Here is a 19,099-nt window from a genome sequence, read left to right as displayed (position 1 = left end):
AATGGATTGCCGTGTTAAGGAAATGGAGGTGGTAATTTGGATGGTGAGACTAATTATGATTGTGGTCTGTGTAATTCACAAGCAGCAGTTGCCATCTGAGCCACACTAGAGAACGCCAGCGTTCACGAGGAGGCTGTTCACTGGGCTGATGTGGAAAGCTGCCGTTGCAAGTCGAACTCTACAGTGGTGGATAGGTCCAGCAGCTGCAATGCTGAATGTGATGCTGAACCATACACCAGGCTCCCATAGGCCAGAAAGGACTGCGCAAGGGCTTAGTACAGCAGTAGCAATGTAGAGCGGTCAGAACCCCAGTCAGTGTGGCTCAGCAGTTTTCCTTATGATGACGAAGAAAGAACAGACACCATATCCACATAAAGTATATAGTTCTGTCAATACCCACCATGACTTTCTTCTGTGCAGATGCACACATATTACCCGAACTCTTACGGGACTTGGTAGAATCTCTTCCTTGAGTAATGAGTGTGTTGGGTAGGGACACTGCGAATGTAGTGTGTGGACATACAAGGTGAGAATGTGGGTCTCGCGGGAGGCGTGCGCGAGATAGTCCCTGCAGTCGCATTATCCTCTGTGCCCTCGGTGGCTCAGATGGATAAAGCGTCTGCCATGTAAGCAGGAAATCCCGGGTTCGAGTCGCGATCGGGGAACACATTTTCATATGTCCCCGTTGATATATATTAACGCCCGTCAGTAGCTGAAGGTATTAATATACAATTCTAATTTCATCCTGATTTCGGTTTTCTATAATTTCCCTCAGGCGTTTTAGGAAATGGCTTGATGGTTCCTTCGAAAGGACACGGCCCACTTCCTTCCCCATCCCTCCCTAACCCTATGGGACCGATGATGTCGCTGTTTGGCTCCCTCCCCCAAATCAACCAAACAACCACCAAGCAAGCCAGTGGTGTCATTTTAGTTGCATGTTGAATCAAAGCGTAAGTATTAAAATTAATTTTCAACTAAATCATTGGATTTACGTTGCAAGAAATTAACCAAAACTGAAACTGAAATAAATGATTCGCAGCAAATACTATTGATTATTGACGTCTATTCGTAATTCACAAGTAAAAGATATGACCTTTCGTATTTAGCGTTTTTTCTTCACGTGGCACGTATCTTTCTGGTAGTAAATTATCTTTGGTTGCCTGCTGTTTAGGAAGTGCCAATTCAAAAATGGGAAACTTTCTGAAGTACTGTAGTTTTATTTCATTATTAGTCCTTTTATATTCATTGTACGTGAGAAGAGAGGCGGGTGATGAATTGCAAACCAGGTTAAATTCAGTGCTTGAAGGATTGGTGAAGGCTGAAAAGCAGTTTTCCTTAAACCAGCACCCAAAAGTAGCGTTGGGTTACGGTGCATGTCAGGACGTGTTTGTTGATGCTAGACTTTTGTTGACATATGATAGCATTGCAGAAAAACCTGAACATTTCAGCGATATCAGATCAAGAGATGAACTTCTGAGATCCTACGCGTATTTCTTCAGGCATGGTGCAGCTGCGGAGTAAGTGTTTGTTTATACCGTAAAACTTCTTTCAGGTAACGTTTCGAGGTGCTTACTCAGCAAAGTGAATTCGAACTGGCTTCATTAAATTAATTAACACTTGGTAGACTTGCCCTACATCCTTAACACCGAGTGAAACTGGTGGAAGAAAATCCTTTGCATAAACAAAGAGTAATGAATTATCGTTACATGGATTTGAAATCATAGTATCGTGTCAGTATTTATGTATGGTTGATACTGAACCGAAATGGGTTTCATTTACTTCGCCGAGCGAAAAAATAATAATTCGTTCTGTGGTTTTAACAAGGGTGCCATTTCCGTGGCACAAAACATTCCCTTAAGTAGTGTCATTCCGAGACAGAAAAGGAACTACCAACTTTGAATTTGTGCGTAACCACTTATTTGTTCTGTGGTTTTAACAACGGTGTCATTTATGTGGCACAAAATATTCCCTTAAATAGTGTCATTCCAAAAATAAAACACAACCTCATTGTTAAAAGACTATTTATTTCAAGTTTGTAACTGCTAGTGTGCACTGTGAACAGGCCTAAAACCTCAGATGGCATCAGCATAATTTACCAACCAACTGTGATTCACATGGTGGATTGATTGTGATTCTGGGACTCGGTAACATTTTTATCCGACAATCACTTGCCATCACTACTAGACCTATATGGATCCAGTAAACAACATGATCTGTGCCACCACCACTCAAGAACTAAATGATCTGCAGTCTAAACAAAGAAGTTGAATGTCCCCTGTGGAATACACATGACACGGCAAAGAATGTTATGTTGGCTTGTGGTGTTTTTTTTTTTTTTTTTTTTTTTTTTTTTTTTTTTTTTTTTTTTTTTTTTAGAAAAGTCTACCTTTGCACTGTTACATAGGTCTACTAGAAGGAATCTTGTGTACACACGGAAGTATATTGCAGGTATTACAAGAATTACAAATACATGTGTAATATCTTTGATTTCCTCAGTAATGTGTTACAGCTTGTATCATCAAGTAGTCCATAGTACGGTCAATTCATAAAAAGAAAAAAAGAAATAACTTATGGGATGTATCTTCATGTTAATATGTTACTTCACTATCAACTGTACAACTGTCTGTAACAATGGAATCACCCATTGGCTAACTCCAGTCATGGGCTAAGCTACAGACCAGTCTGCCACTGCAACTTCCATTGTAAAAAATAATAGATGCAAAATATATTTTGCTGCTATGTTGTTTCACCTGTTTTGACAAAGTTCTGTCATCACGCACAGCGATAGCATTGCAACAGGTCAAAGCCAATGTTTTGGCATCAATAGGCTCAAAATACTTGTAGCTTTAGTGTTAGACCCACAGGTGCAACACATCCATTCATTTTTTATTTTATTTATTTACACGTCAAGTTCTGTAGGACCAAATTGAGGAGCAAATCTCCCAGGTGATGGAACGTGTCAGTAAATGAAATTACAACATGAAAGTAATAACAGATAAAAATATGTTATGAACCCAAAAAACTGAAGCCATACGTCTATGTAAACACAATCAACACTACAAGAAGAATCAGTTTAATTTTTGAAGGAACTCCTTGAAAGAATAGGAGTGACTCATAAGGAAACTCTCCAGTTTTGATTTGAAAGCGGGTGGATTACTGCTAAGATTTTTGAATTTGGGTTGTAGCTTATTAAAAATGGATGCAGCAGTACACTGCACACCTTTCTGCACAAGAGTTAAGAAAGTCCGATCTAAATGCAGGTTTGCTTTCTGCCGTGTATTAACTGAGTGAACGGGGTCGACAAGAGGTTCGTGAACTTACACCACATATTGCCTAAACCGCCTGTTTCTGAACCAAAAATATCCTTTTAGAATGGGAAGAATTACCCCAAAATACACCACCACATGACATAAGCGAATGAAAATAAGCAAAGTAGACTAATTTTTGTGTTGAACGATCACTCACTTCAGATTCCGTTTGAATAGTAAAAATTTGCAGCATTAAGTCTTTGAACAAGATACTGATTGTGGGCTTTTCACGACAGTTTACTATCTAAACACCTAGAAATTTGAACTGTTCACTTGTATGCCCATTCTGTGAAATTGAAACATCTGGTTTTGTTGAATTGTGTGTGAGAAACTGTAAAAACTGAGTGTTACTGGGATTTAGTGTTAGTTTATTTTCTACAAGCCATGAACTTGGGTCATGAACTGCACTATTTGGAACTGAGCCAATGTTGCTCACTGTGCCATTTACTACCAAGCTAGTGTCACAGCAAACAGAAATATTTTAGAATTACCTGTAATACTAGAGGGCATATAAGGAACAGGAGTGGCCCCAACACTGATCCCTGGGGCACCTCCCACTTGACCGTACCCCACTCAGACCCCCCACCCCCATCATAGCCATTCTCAACATTGTGAATAATGACATTTTGTTGGCTGTTGCTAAAGTAAGAGGTGAACCAATTGTGAGCTACTCCCCGGATTCCGTACTAGGCCAACTTCTGGAGCAATATTTTGTGATCAACACACTCAAACACCTTAGTCAAATCAAAAAAATATGCCTATCATTTGAAACCTTTTGTTTAACCCGTCCAGTACCTCACAGAGATAAGAGAATATAGCATTTTCAGTTGTTAAATGACTACTAAAGCCAATCTGTACATTTACATGGTAAATTGTGTGATATAAAATGATCAGTTATCCTTACATACACGGCCTTTTCCATAACTTTAGCAAACACTGATGGCATAGAAATAGGTCTAAATTGTCTACATTATCCCTTTCTCCTTTTTTATAAAGCGGCTTTACTACTGAGTACTTCAGTTGTTCAGGAAACTGACCTTCCCAAAGGAAAAATTACAAATATGGCTAAATACAGGGATAACATGTGCAGCACAGTACTTTAATGTTCTGCTAGGCACTCCATCATAACCAGTGATTTAATTATTGACTCAATCTCCCCCTTGTCTGTATCACAGAGGAGTGTTTCAGACATCAATCTTGGAAAGGCATTTGCCAAGATAGTTATATGGTACCCTGAAGAAACTAAATTTTTGTTTAATTCACCAGGAATGCTCAGAAAATGATTGTTAAATACTGTACGTATATCTGATTTACGAGTAACAGAAATATTTTTACTACCAACTGACTTTATACCATCGACCTTGTGCTGCTGACCAGATACTTCCTTCACAACTGACCATATGGTTTTAATTTTATCATGTGAATTAGCTATTCTATTTGCATACCACATGCTCTTTGCTTTCCTAATAACATTTTTAAGCAACTTAGAGTACAGTTTGTAAAAGGTTACCATAGCTTGATTGTGACTATTTCTAACATGTTGATATAATTCCTGCTTTGTTCTACATGATATCCTTGTCCCACTAGTCAGCCACCTGGGCTGCCTACTACTGCTAGTATCCCGTTTAGAATGTTCTAATGGAAAGCAACTCTCAAAGAGAATGAGAAATGTGTTAAGGAAAGTAGTTATCATCTATGTTATTGGCACTAAAGATATCCTGCCATTCTTGTTCCTTGACAAGGTTTAAGAAACTCTCCATTGCTGGTGGATTAACTTTTCTGCACAGTTTGTAATTACGTGTGACATTTGTTTGCCTACCAAAGCCTTTGAGTGTTAAAATTTGTGCTTCACGGTTTGTGAAAGGCCATTCACCCTTTTAATAACAGAATGCTCATCTAGTAATGAAGAATGAAAAAAATTATTGTCTGTGGCTCTGTTACTGTTCCCCTGCACCCTGTTTGGAAAAAAACAGTGTCTGCATCAGATAATATCAATTTAGGAGATCAACCAACATCCTTTTTCTTGCACCATCATATACAAAATTTATATTGAAGTCACCACATGTAACTAATTTCTGGTATTTCCTATGAAGTGAATCAAGAACCCTCTCTAGCTTGAGCAGAAATGCTCTGAAGTCAGAGTTAGGTGACCCATAAACAATGACAGTTAGAAGTTTAGTGTCACTAAATTCAACTGACCCTACACAACATTTAAATATCTGTTCAGTGCAGTGCCGTGATAGATCTATGGACTCAAATGGAATACTTTTTTAAAATTTACATAGCCACTCTTTCCCCCCATGAACCATGGACTTTGCCGTTGGTGGGGAGGCTTGCGTGCCTCAGCGATACAGATGGCCGTACCGTAGGTGCAACCACAACAGAGGGGTATCTGTTGAGAGGCCAGACAAACATGTGGTTCCTGAAGAGGGGCAGCAGCCTTTTCAGCAGTGGCAGGGGCAACAGTCTGGATGATTGACTGATCTGGCCTTGTAACACTAATCAAAACTGACTTGCTGTGCTGGTACTGCGAACGGCTGAAAGCAAGGGGAAACTACAGCTGTAATTTTTCCCGAGGGCATGCAGCTTTACTGTATGGTTAAATGATTATGACGTCATCTTGGTTAAAATATTCTGGAGGTAAAATAGTCCCCCATTCGGATCTTTGGGCGGGGACTACTCAAGAGGATGTCGTTATCAGGAGAAAGAAAACTGGCGTTCTACGGATTGGAGCGTGGAATGTCAGATCCCTTAATCAGGCAGGTAGGTTAGAAAATTTAAAAAGGGAAATGGATAGGTTAAAGTTAGATATAGTGGGAATTAGTGAAGTTCGATGGCAGGAGGAACAAGACTTTTGGTCAGGTGAATACAGGGTTATAAATACAAAATCAAATAGGGGTAATGCAAGAGTAGGTTTAATAATGAATTAAAAAAAATAGGAGTCCGGGTAAGCTACTACAAACAGCATAGTGAACGCATTATTGTGGCTGAAATAGACACGAAGCCCACACCTACTACAGTAGTACAAGTTTATATGCCAACTAGCTCTGCAGATGATGAAGAAATTGAAGAAATGTATGATGAAATAAAAGAAATTATTCAGATAGTGAAGGGAGATGAAAATTTAATAGTTATAGGTGACTGGAATTCAATAGTAGGAAAAGGAAGAAAAGGAAACATAGTAGGTGAATATGGATTCGGCGGGAAGAAATGAAAGAGGTAGCCGCCTGATAGAATTTTGCACAGAGCATAACTTAATCACAGCTAACACTTGGTTCAAGAATCATAAAAGAAGGTTGTATACCTGGAAGAATCCTGGAGATACTGACAGATTTCAGATAGATTATATAATGGTAAGACAGAGATTTAGGAACCAGGTTTTAAATTGTAAGACATTTCCAGGGGCAGATGTGGACTCTTGACCACAATCTATTGGTTAGGAACTGTAGATTAAAACTGAAGAAACTGCAAAAAGGTGGGAATTTAAGGAGGTGGGACCTAGATAAACTGACTAAACCAGAGGTTGTACAGAGTTTCAGGGAGAGTATAAGGGAAAAATTGACAGGAATGGGGAAAGAAATACAGTAGAAGAAGAATGGGTAGCTCTGAGGGATGAAGTAGTGAAGGCAGCAGAGGATCAAGTAGGTAAAAAGACGAGGGCTGGTGGAAATCCTTGGGTAACAAGAAATATTGAATTTAATTGATGAAAGGAGAAAATATAAAAATGCAATAAATGAAGCAGGCAAAAAGGAATACAAACGTATGAAAAATGAGATCGTCAGGAAGTGCAAACTGCCTAAGCAGGGATGGCTGGAGAACAAATGTAAGTATGTAGAGGCTTATCTCACTAGGGGTAAGATAGATACTGCCTACAGGAAAATTAAAGAGGCCTTTGGAGAAAAGAGAACCACTTGTATGAATATCAAGAGCTCAGATGGAAACCCAGTTCCAAACAAAGAAGGGAAAGCAGAAAGGAGGAAGGATTATATAGAGGATGTATACAAGGGCGAAGTACTTGAGGACAATGTTATGGAAATGGAAGAGGATGTAGATGAAGATGAAATGGGAGATACGATACTGCGTGAAGAGTTTGACAGAGCACTGAAAGAACTGAGTCGAAACAAGGCCCCGGGAGTAGACAAAATTCCGTTAGAACTACTGACAGCCTTGGGAGAGCCAGTCATAACAAAACTCTACCATCTTGTGAGCAAGATGTATGAGACAGGCGAAATACCCTCAGACTTCAAGAAGAATATAATAATTCCAATCTCAAAGAAAGTAGCAGGTGTTGACAGATGTGAAAATTACCGAACTATTTGTTTAATAAGTCACAGCTGCAAAATACTAATGCGAATTCTTTACAGACGAATGGAAAAAGTGGTAGAAGTGGACCTCGGGGAAGATCACTTTGGATTCCGTAGAAATATTGGAACACGTGAGGCAATACTGACCTTACGACTCACCTTAGCAGAAAGATTAAGGAACGACAAACCTACGTTCCTAGCATTTGTAGACTTAGAGAAAGCTTTTGGCAATGTTGACTGGAATACTCTCTTTCAAATTCTAAAGGTGGCAGGGGTAAAATACTGGGAGCGAAAGGCTACTTACAATTTGTACAGAAACCAGATGGCAGTTATAAGAGTTGAGGGGCATGAAAGGGAAGCAGTGGTTGGGAAGGGAGTGAGACAGGATTGTAACCTCTCCCCAATGTTATTCAATCTGTATATTGAGCAAGCAGTAAAGGAAATGGAAGGACAATGTTATGGAAATGGAAGAGGATGTAGATGAAGAAAAATTCGGAGTAGGTATTAAAATCCATGGAGAAGAAATAAAACTTTGAGGTTCGCCGATGACATTGTAATTCTGTCAGAGACAGCAAAGGACTTGGAAGAGCAGTTGAACGGAATGGACAGTGTCTTGAAAGGAGGGTATAAGATGAACATCAACAAAAGCAAAACGAGGCTAATGGAATGTAGTCGGATTAAGTCGGGTGATGCCGTGGGAATTAGATTTGGAAATGAGATGCTTAAAGTAGTAAATGAGTTTTTCTATTTGGGGAGCAACATAACTGATGATGGTCGAAGTAGAGAGGATATAAAATGTAGACTGGCAATGGCAAGGAAAGCATTTCTGAAGAAGAGTAATTTGTTAACATGGAGTAAAGATTTAAGTGTCAGGAAGTCGTTTCTGAAAGTATTTGTATGGAATGTAGCCATGTATGGAAGTGAAATGTGGACGATAAATAGTTTGGACAAGAAGAGAATAGAAGCTTTCGAAATGTGGTGCTACAGAAGAATGCTGAAGATAATGAGGAGGTATTAAATAGGATTGGGGAGAAGAGGAGTTTGTAGCACGACTTGACTAGAAGAAGGGATCAGTTGATAAGATATGTTCTGAGGCATCAAGGGATCACCAATTTAGTACTGGACGGCAGTGTGGAGGGTAAAAATCGTAGGGGGAGACCAAGAGATGAATACACTAAGCAGATTCAGAAGAATGTAGGTTGCAGTAGGTACTGGGAGATGAAGATTGCACAGGATAGAGTAGCATGGAGAGCTGCATCAAATCAGTCTCAGGACTGAAGACCAGAACAACAACAGCCACTCTTCCACCCTGCAAGGAACTCCTTGAAAAACAGCTAGCTAATCTGTATCCTGGTAAAGGAAGCCTCTGAATTGTCAAATTATTTAAGTGGTGCTCTGACATACCAATAATTTCAGATTCAACATTTATAAGCAATTCACTAACTTTACCTTTAATTCCTCTTATATTTTGACGAAGTATGCTAATTCCTTCTCTACTTAGAAACATGACGTCCTCTGAAGGCGAGCACTTACAGGTACTTCCTCTAAGCAGGTCTACATATCAGCTGACTTCAATCTAAAAAAGGTGCTGCTCTAACACCAACTACTACATGAATTTTTCCACAAGCGATCCCACCACCACCCACTACAATGTCACCTATAAGCTTTGCCAGCCTCCCCTTCTCATCCCTATTGAGGTGCAGTCCATTCCTAGTGAAACCTGATCAACTGATAGACCCAACTGGCACTACTGAAATGTGACCCATGCCCTCTGCCATCAGCATGCGCCCCAGCCCCATGTTAACATGCGTGACAGCCGCATTAAGATGAGGCCTATCATGACGCTGAAACAGTTGCGTGAAATGCACATTATTGCCACCAGTTTGAGTAGCTATCTTTGCCAGGTAACCACCTACATCATATTCTCCATCCCTATCACGACTGTTCCGTGCTCCACCCACTATCACTATCTGATCCGCTCCCTGCGGGTTCAGGGGTAAGAGTAGGCCCATGGTATTCCTGCCTGTTGTAAGAGGCAACTAAAATGAGTCTCAAACGTTTTGGCCCTTATGTGATGGTGCCCTCTCGGCTTTGACCTTCATATTTCAAAATTATTCTGAAGAGCGAGTCGATTGGGGAAGGGCGCCTTACTTGGTGCATTGTGTCCGTCATGCGTTGAGACCTTTAGCCAACTTATTCGTCATCGCATTGCAGTCCCACCCGCTCTCCATCTCTTGGGCACGGATACTTTTCTGGGTGCTATTTCCACCATGCATTGTGCAGTGTCGGTTTCTGCACTGACGATGACAATGGACTACTTGTTACCTAATATCCAGCACGGTAGCCAGTCCGTTGTGGTGGGGTCTTCGTGTAGACCCCTGACAACACAGCGATCGCTCTACTGATGCCTGTGTTAACTCCCCACGTATGCCAAGGACTAGATAACTGTCTCCCTGGGACATTGGGACTCCCGGCAATGGCCATTCTGCCAGGTGGCGCTTGCTTTGGCTGGGTGGCACCCGTGGAGAGAGGGCCCTTGGTTGGAGTGGGTTGCATCAGGGCGGATGACCCGCAATGAAGTGGAGTCTGTCATGTGTATGTGTCGCCGGTCCTCAACCAGCAGTCTCAAAGCGAGGAAAGCATCAGTTCAATGCCAGGAAATATGATCTGAACTCATTCCCCTCCCTGGCCACATCGTGGGAGGAACGTCAGGCTAAAGAACGGCATGAGCCATATTTGCCCCGATTCTTAGTTTGTACATGTTCTGATGGGGAATCTTTCACCCCCATGAAGCCTCAGTTCTTTGTCGGACATTTAGAAGACAAGTATGGAGAGGTGGACGGTTTGTCTGAGATGCGTTCTGGGTCTGTCCTAATTCAGACAGCATCATCTGCTCAGTTGAGGACACTCCTCACCTGCGACCACCTGGATGATATTCCTGTCTCCATAACGCCCCATAAGAGTCTCAACGTGGTCCAGGGTCTTATCTTTCACAAAGACCTCCTTCTGCAGTCCAATGACGAGTTGCGCGCCAACCTCGAGCGACGAGGTGTTCACTTCGTCCGGCGCATATACAGGGGCCCGAAAGACAATAGGGTTCCCACTGGTGCCTTCATCTTGGCTTTCGAGTGGGACACCTTACCCAAAAAGGTCAAGGTGATGGTGCACTGGTGCGATGTCCAACCACACATCCCTACCCCTATGCTGTGTTTCAAGAGCTGGAAGTTTGGACATATGTCTTCCAACTGTAATTCCAGCATTATATGCCGCGATTGTGGACGTCCTTCTCATCCTGACACTCCATGCGCTCCCCCTCCCATTTGTGTCATCTGTGGGGGACGCCACACCCCTTGCTCCCCGGAGTGCCCAGTTTTCCAGAAGGAACAAAAAATAATGGAATCCAAGACCCTGGATTGAATGACCTACACAGAGGCTAAGAAAAAGTTTGAGTGGTTAAACCCAGTCTGTATGGATTCTTCATATGCTGTTGTGACCGCATGTTTCCCGTTCCTCAGTGACGCCACTTGTGGGTGGCCCTTTAGGTCACAAGACCACACCTGCCCCCTCAAGCTCACTGTTGCCCCCGCACCTCCATCTTCGGGTGCAATGCCCTCCCAACCATTGGGGCCGCCGGACCCCACATCTGAGCCGAAGGAGTGCCCCCCTTCTTCGGCCCCTCTCCCAAGTACGGGGTCCCTTGGGGCTCTACCCTCCAAGGCCCCACACTGTGTGAAAGGGAAGTTAGCCAGTGGCTCAAGGAGCCACAAGCTGCAGGTCGACGGGCTTCCCACTCTTCGTTCTTACCTGATGCTGCTTCCAGAAAGCCCTCCCAGCAAGCTCTGAAAGAGCGGCGGGAGGACAAACCGAAGACAAAGAAGAAGAAACAACCCATTCTACTGATAGAGGTTGAAGTGGTCCCCACACCACCACCACCACCACCACCACCACCACCACCACCATCACCATCACCATCCACGAGTTCCGCCTACGAGGACAAGGTGGAGCTTCTGGTGTCCCTGAAGACTTAGCTCTCGCCGATTCCTCAGATGAAATGTACCTAGCAGTTAGCCCCCCACCAGTGGCAGCATCTGACTCTAGGGAGTAACCTGCATTCCCCGTCCCTCCATGCCTTCAAAGAACAAAGAAAGCGTTATCGTCCAGTGAAAATGCGGCGGTTTTTTCCACCACTTGGCTGAACTACTACAGATTTTGAGCTCAACACCTGCTCTCTGTATTGCCCTCCAAGAAACCTGGTTCCCAGCAATGCAGATCCCTGCCCTTTGTGGCTGTTAGGGGTTTTTATAAAAATCAGACTGACTGTAACAGGGCATCAGGTGGCGTATGTCTTTATGTCCTTACCTCTGTTTACTCTGAATCAGTGTCTCTTCATACAGCTTTAGAGGCTGTTGCTGTGAGGATAAGGACAACCTTGGATATTACCGTCTGTAATGTCTACCTTCCTCTGGATGGTGAAGTACCTCTTAATGAATTGGCTGCTCTGATTTCCCAACTCCCCCCACCATTCCTACTGTTGGGGGACTTCAGCGCCCATAACCCCTTGTGGGGTGGCACTGCAATTACTGTAGGGTTGAGTTGTCGAGAATCTTCTCTCTCAGCTCGACCTCTGCCTTTTAAATACAGGAGACCCCACACACTTCAGTGTGGTTCATGGCACTTATTCGGCCATTGACCTCTCATTTTGCAGCCCAGGACTTTCACCATCCGTCCACTGGAGGGTTCATGATGACTTGTGTGGTAGTGACCACTTTCCGATCTTCCTGTCACTGCCCCAGCGTCACACTTCTGGATGTCTGTCGCGATGGGCCCTTAATAGGGCTGTTTGGCTGTCTTTCACATCTGCTGTCACTGTTGACACTCCAGCACATGGCGCTATTAATGTAGTGGTCGAGCAGGTCACTGCATAGATCATATCAACTGCAGAATGCGCGGTTCCTCTTTCTTCGGGGTGCACTCGGCGTAAAACTGTGCCTTGGTGGTTGCCAGACATCGCTAAGGCCATCAGAGAGTGTAGACGGGCCCTCCAACAACAAAATAAGCGGCATCCATCGTTGGAGAATCTCATTTCTTTTTTTTTTTCCTTTTTTTTTAAAAAAAAAAAAAGCAGTTCCATGCCCGTGCCCGCTACCTAATACAAAGACAGAAGCAAGAGTGCTGGAAGAGATACGTTTACTCCATTGGTTCTTGTACACCTGCCTCTCAGGTGTGGAGTCAGATTTGCCCCTTTTATGGTTACCCGACACTGTTGGGGGTGCCTGGGATTTCAGTAAATGGGGCAGTGTGCACTGACTCCGGTGAAATCACCGAGCATTTTGCTAGGCGTTTTGCATCTACAAATTGTCACCTGGCTTTTTGTTCATTGTAAGAGCGAACAGAACAACAGCACTTGTGCCACCCTGAGCCATACAATGCTCCTTTTACTGAGTGGGAATTCCTCAGTGCCCTTACCTGTTGTCCTGAGGTTGTGTTGGCTCCTGGAGTCTCGGGGCCTTCTGGCTCCATCCCAGAGTGGTTTCCGCCGAGGCCGCTCAACGACAGATAATTAGGTGTGCCTTGAGTCTGCCGTCCGAACGGCATTTTCCAGGTGCCAACATCTGGTAGCCGTCTTTTTTGATTTACGGAGGGCCTACGACATGACCTGGCAACACCACATCCTTGCCACGCTGCATGAGTGGGGCCTCCGTGGCTCTCCAGATTTTTATTCGGAACTTTCTCTCCCTACGTATCTTTCGTGTTCAAGTGGGAGGCTCCTTTAGCTCCTCCCATATCCGAGAGAATGGGGTCCTGCAGGGCTCTGTATTGAGCATTCCACTGTTTTTAGTGGCTATAAATGGCTTAGCAGCAGCTGTAGGGCCGTCATTGTCGCCCTCCTTATACACTGACGATTTCTACCTTTATTTCAGTTCCTCAAGTATTGGTGTCGCTTAACGCTGACTACAGGGAACCATTCAGAAAGCGTAGTAATGGGCTCTCGACCATGGGTTTCACTTCTCTGCCGACAAGACCTGCGTTTTACACTTCTGTCGGCGACGGACAATCCACCCTGACCCTGCCCTTTTTCATGATGGCCATCTACTATGGGTAGCCGAAACGTATCACTTTTTAGGACTGGTTTTTGACACCCGACTAACATGGCTCCCCCACGTTCGTCAGCTTAAGGAAAAGTGCTGATGGCATCTTAACGCCCTCCGCTGCCTGAGCAACACCATTTGGGGGGGGGGGGGGGCAGATCACTCTGCATTGCTGCGGCTCTACAAAGCCCTAGTTCAGTCACAACTCGACTATGGGAGTGTAGTGTATGGATCGTCAGTGCCCTCAGCATTGAAGCTGCTTGATCCTGTGCACCACTGCCGGGTTCGTCTAGCGACGGGCGCTATTCGAACGAGTCCTGTGGCCAGTCTCGTAGTGGAGGCTGGCGTCCCTCCATTACACATCAGGCGCCGCCAACTGCTCGCCCACTAAGCAGCGCATGTCCATAGCTCTCCTCAGCATCCAAATTACCGTCTTTTGTTCCCGAGCACTGTGGTTCATCTCTCGTAACTGCGGCCTCAGTCAGGGATAACGATCGCTGTACGTCTCCGTTCCCTGCTTTTGGAACTCGAGTCCTTTCCTTTCCAGCCTCTTGTGGGGGTCCATACACATATGCCTCCGTGGTGTATGCCTCGGCCGAAACTACGGCTGGACCTATCGTGTTTTCATAAGGACTCTGTTCCTTCTGAGGCACCCCACAGTCGGTTCTTATTGATGCTTGATTAATCCCAGGGTTCCGAAGTCATCCATACTGACGGCTCGCTGGTTGATGGTCGCGTAGGCTTTGCCTATTTTCACTCGGCCCATATCGAACAGTGCTCCTTGCCGGATAGCTGCAGTGTCTTCACTGCCGAGCTGGTGGCCATCTGTCGTGCCCTTGAGCATATTCTTTCCTGCCCCTGTGTGTCCTACATGGTATGCAGTGATTCGCTGAGTGGTTTACAGGCCATTGATCAGTGCTACCCACGCCATCCTGTGGTAGCTTCTATCCAGGAGTCGGTTTATGCCTTCGAACGATCTGGTCGATCAGTAGTCTTTGTATGGACCCTGGGGCATGTCAGAATCCTGGGAAATGAACTCGTTGACAGACTGGCCAAAGAGGCCACTCGTAAGCTGCTTCTGGAGATTGGAATACCCAAACCTGACCTCCGATCGGTGTTATGCCCCAAAGTTCTCTTGATTTGCGATGCTGAAAGGTGCAGCTTAGTTACGCCCAATAAACTCCCCGCCATCAAGCAGAGCACAAATGATTGGAAGTCTTCTCTGTGGGCTTCTTGCAGGGACTCTTTGGTCCTCTGCCAACTTTGCATCGGCCACACTTGGCTGACGCGTGGCTATCTTCTTTGGCGTGAGGCCCCACCATGTTGTTACTGCGGTTCACGTTTGACAGTGGTCCACCTTTTCGTGGACTGTCCACATCTCACCACTCTAAGACGGAATTTTAATCTCCCTGACTCCCTTCCTTCTATTTTAGGAGACGATGCCTCCACAGCTAACTTGGTTGTACATTTTCTATGTGACGCTGGTTTCTATTCTTCGGTTTAAGTTTTATTTCCTGTCTTTTGTCTCCCTGTGCTTTCTATCCTAGTCCTTTTAGGTGTTGCAGAGTGGCTGGCTCATCCTTTTTTATCCTTGTGATCAGGCAGCCCAGGTCATCTGCTCTACTGTTTTAAGCTCTTCTGCCTGTTTCTTGTATGTCTGTGCTTTTCTTGTCTTCTGTTGTCCCTGGTGTGTTCAGCTTTGTGTTTTTTTTTCTATTTGTCCCTCTCGAACTCCTGTGGTGTCTCTTGTATGTTTTCCATTTTATCCCATGGACTTATTCAATGGAACAAGGGACTGATGACCACATAGTTTGGTCCCTTTAAACTTCAAACCAACCAACCAACTACCTAATCCTCCTTCGGAAAATTGCAAAATAACTCCCCTAAGCTGTCAGTCACCTGAGCCAACCCTGCACTAGGCTTCACAATGCTGGTGACCTGGTACTCACTCCCCAACACTTCCTGCAACTGCTGGCCCACACATCTACCGTGTGAACTACCAAGCAGCAGAACCTCCTCCTTTCTGTTAGACTTTGCAACTGACCTGGGCCTCCTAACTGCTGAGGACTGCTGCATGTTCCCCACATATACAGCTACAAGAGATTTCTCTCCACTCAACCCTGACAGTTGGTCAGATCTATTGCATATATGCAAAGTATAACTGTCTGAGTACTACTAATTGTAGCTGCCTTCTTGCCAACTGCAGTTCCCATTCCGCACCATCCCTTGACCCTCCTCAACCTATCTAGTTCCTCCTTTGCACGTTGTAGCTGCACCTGAAGGGTACAGATCTTATGTTCATGCTCCTCTATCAACTTATTTCTACTACAGATTCTGCACTCCCAGGAGAGGATGTCACTAGAATGCCCACTGGCTTCCCCACTGCATCCCCCCCCCCCCCCCCCAAAAAAAAAAAAAAAAAAAATGAAAATACTTTGAACAAATCTCATCTGTAACCAACTACTCACAAACCTATGACAGAGCCCACATTTCTCCTCGTGGTAAAATTTTACAGTTACTGGGGGAGAGGGGGGGGGGGACTATGTGTCTACGTTACCTAAGTTACACCAGTAGAACTATTTATAGAACTAACATTAGCGGTCTCGAAATTTTCTGTCTACTAAGAAAGCAACTACTTGTATTAATACTACTACACCACAGCTAATACCAATACCAACTAAACTTCACAAAATTATTAGCTAAAACCAAACATTCAACTGGCCACTGTAACACTCAGTGAAGTTAAAACACTGAATGAAAATTTTACTGAAATATTTCACTACAAACAATAAGAAACGTCAGCTGAAAACTAAAGCACGAAGTTTACTAAACAACTTCAACGCACAGAACACTATAAAAAACGCAGCGAGTGAACATTTCCGAAAGTTTATTAAATCATTATTTCGCCACAAACAGCACGAAACACTGCTGAAAACTATTACGTTTCATAACTGTATAACAGTGCACAAATGATTTTGTCAGTACTTAGGTGTATACCCATCAGTGTTAAAATCAGTGAGCAGTAATACATTTATACATAAGTGAAGATCGTTTAAATAATGGACAACAAATTTAGTTTACAAAGTTTAATTTCATTTCAGTAAAAGTTAACCTTTCCCTGGAATCTATAATAGGCCTATGTAAAGAACTTTTCTCTCGTAACAAATTTAAGAGAAATGCTTTTTTTTCCGTTGTCTTCACTGACAACTTCTCCACCGAATTTATGTAGATATCATCATTCAGGTTAAAGTTTAACAATAACCTACTGACGAAAAGACAGTGAATAGTTTTTGTCATTGCAGCTGGTTATGAAAGAATTTATGAGCATTTCTTCTGGAACATTCTGGTCTGCAGTATGTTTAAATGGAAGAGCGTGCCAACTTCCCCAGACAAAAAACCTATTTTAGCTGTACATTTCCCAATAATGTGGGTACACGCTTTGGGTTGGTGAGTGTTTGGAAGGTATCTAGTATTGCTCCAACATTGCTTTAACTTATCATGGCTTTACACTTCTGCTGGTGGGACTGCTATTATATTTACTTTTATGAGTTATGGATTTTGCTCATTGTAGATAAGATGTGCTGTCAGTAATGAGAGCTTGTCTGGCTTTCATAACATGAAAAGCTCCTTTCTTCGTGGATGTACAAAAGAAATGCCAGTTTAACACGTGACAACAATAATCTTTCTCGAAAGTTATATTGGTTAATATGTACTAGTACTGTTTTAAATATTGTCTGTTTCCATCAATGAAAATTTCCATCATGTTAAGATTAGGAAACTTATTTTTTGAGTTCCAAAGTATTTTATAATTAAAGAACGAACAAGAGAAAGTTTCTCTGTTTGACAGCTCCTATTCCATAGAATAATTTCTGTTACTGCAGCTATTGTGTAAAAGGTGATAGGTATGGGATTACAAACTCACATCTGTATGTCTCTTTTTCTTTGTGTAAAAAAATATAAAATAAAAACACCTTACAAATGCAAAATGAAATTTTCGCTCTGCAGTGAAGTGTGTGCTGATATGAAAATTCCTGGCAGATTAAAACTGTGTGCCGGACTGAGACTCGAACTTGGGAACTTTGCCTTCGCGGACAAGTTTTCTGCTGACTGAGCTATCCAAACATGACTCACAACCTGTCCTCACCACTTTATTTCTGCCAGTACCTTATCTCCTACCTTCCAAACTTCATAGAAGTTCTCTTGCATAACTTGCAAGACTAACACTTCTGGAAGAAAGAATATTGTGGAGACTTGATGTAGCCACAGCCTGGGGGGTGTTTCTAGAATGAGATTTTCACTCTGTAGGAAATTGTGCACTGATATGAAACATCCTGGCAGATTAAAACTGCGAGCCGGACTGAGACTTGCACCCAGCACCTTCGCTTTTGTGTAGTGTGGGTGGTAGGAGACGAATTACTGGCTGAAGTAAAGATCTGGTGATGGGTTGTGAATCATGCTTGGGGAGCTCAGTTGGCAGAGCACTTGCCCACAAATGGCAAAGGTCCCGAGATTGAGCTAGATCGGTACACAGTTTTAATCAACCAGGAAGTTTCACTTTACAAATGTTCAAAATTTAACTATATATCCGTGATATATAGATATATGTGTGTGGGAGCGTATCACACCAGACTAGTGTAACCCCAATGTTTGCATGGTAGAGTAATTATGGTGTACGCGTACTTGGAGAAAGTGTTTGTGCAGCAATTGCCGACATAGTGTAACTGAGGCAGAATAATGGAACCAGCCTGCATTTGCTGAGGCAGGTGGAAAACAGCCTTGAAAACCATCCCCAGACTGGCTAGCACACCAGACCTCGACACTAATCCGCTGGGTGTATTTGTGCCGGGGACCGGCATGGCTTCCCACCCGGAAAGCAGTGCGTTAGACCGCACGACTAACTAGGCAGGCGGTGGTGGTGGTGGTGGTGGTGGTTCCATTCACCCATGGATCACTTTTACGAACGTGCCGGACATGTTATGGTATTACAGTATAAGATCAAGCGTGAAACCTAATATATACTGGCATTTACATACTTGCAGGTCTAGTATGTCAAACTTTGGACAGGTTGTCTACTGTGACCTTATAGTAGGAACCATCATGACACTTGCCTGAAGAGATTTGTGAAAACCTTGGAAAATGGAACTCGGCGTGCTTAGGTGGAGGTAGGAGCCTCCATTATTCGGAATAAAAGACCTGTCGGCTTAAAACAGTGCAACCTCGTTTGGCTTACCCCAAGTGTAGAATATTGTTAAAAAACTGTTATTAAATAATGTAAAACGTTGGTGTTACACAGCTCATTTGTTTATCCATACTGATCACCACATATGCTACAGGTGCATTATTTTACAGTGTAACACTAAACACGTTAGGTGACATCGGGCCATAGTGACTGCCATTT

General features: G+C 43.5%; 1 protein-coding gene across 2 annotated transcripts in view; it reads left to right on the top strand.

Annotated features, from left to right (window-relative positions):
* The first annotated feature begins 1,176 nt into the window (after window positions 1-1,176).
* Window positions 1,177-19,099, top strand: part of LOC126210646 (ADP-dependent glucokinase) — an 83,623-nt gene continuing 65,700 nt past the window's right edge. For both annotated transcript variants that reach the window (XM_049939971.1, XM_049939970.1), the window contains exon 1: window positions 1,177-1,517. In XM_049939971.1, the coding sequence (XP_049795928.1) occupies window positions 1,189-1,517 (329 nt within the window). In that variant the 5' untranslated portion in view covers window positions 1,177-1,188. The remainder of the gene's footprint in view (window positions 1,518-19,099) is intronic.

Source organism: Schistocerca nitens, chromosome 10 (assembly GCF_023898315.1).
Source record: "Schistocerca nitens isolate TAMUIC-IGC-003100 chromosome 10, iqSchNite1.1, whole genome shotgun sequence".
Taxonomy (NCBI): domain Eukaryota; kingdom Metazoa; phylum Arthropoda; class Insecta; order Orthoptera; family Acrididae; genus Schistocerca; species Schistocerca nitens.
The sequence above is the reverse complement of the archived record's forward strand: the minus strand, read 5'-3'. Positions and strand labels throughout refer to the sequence as shown.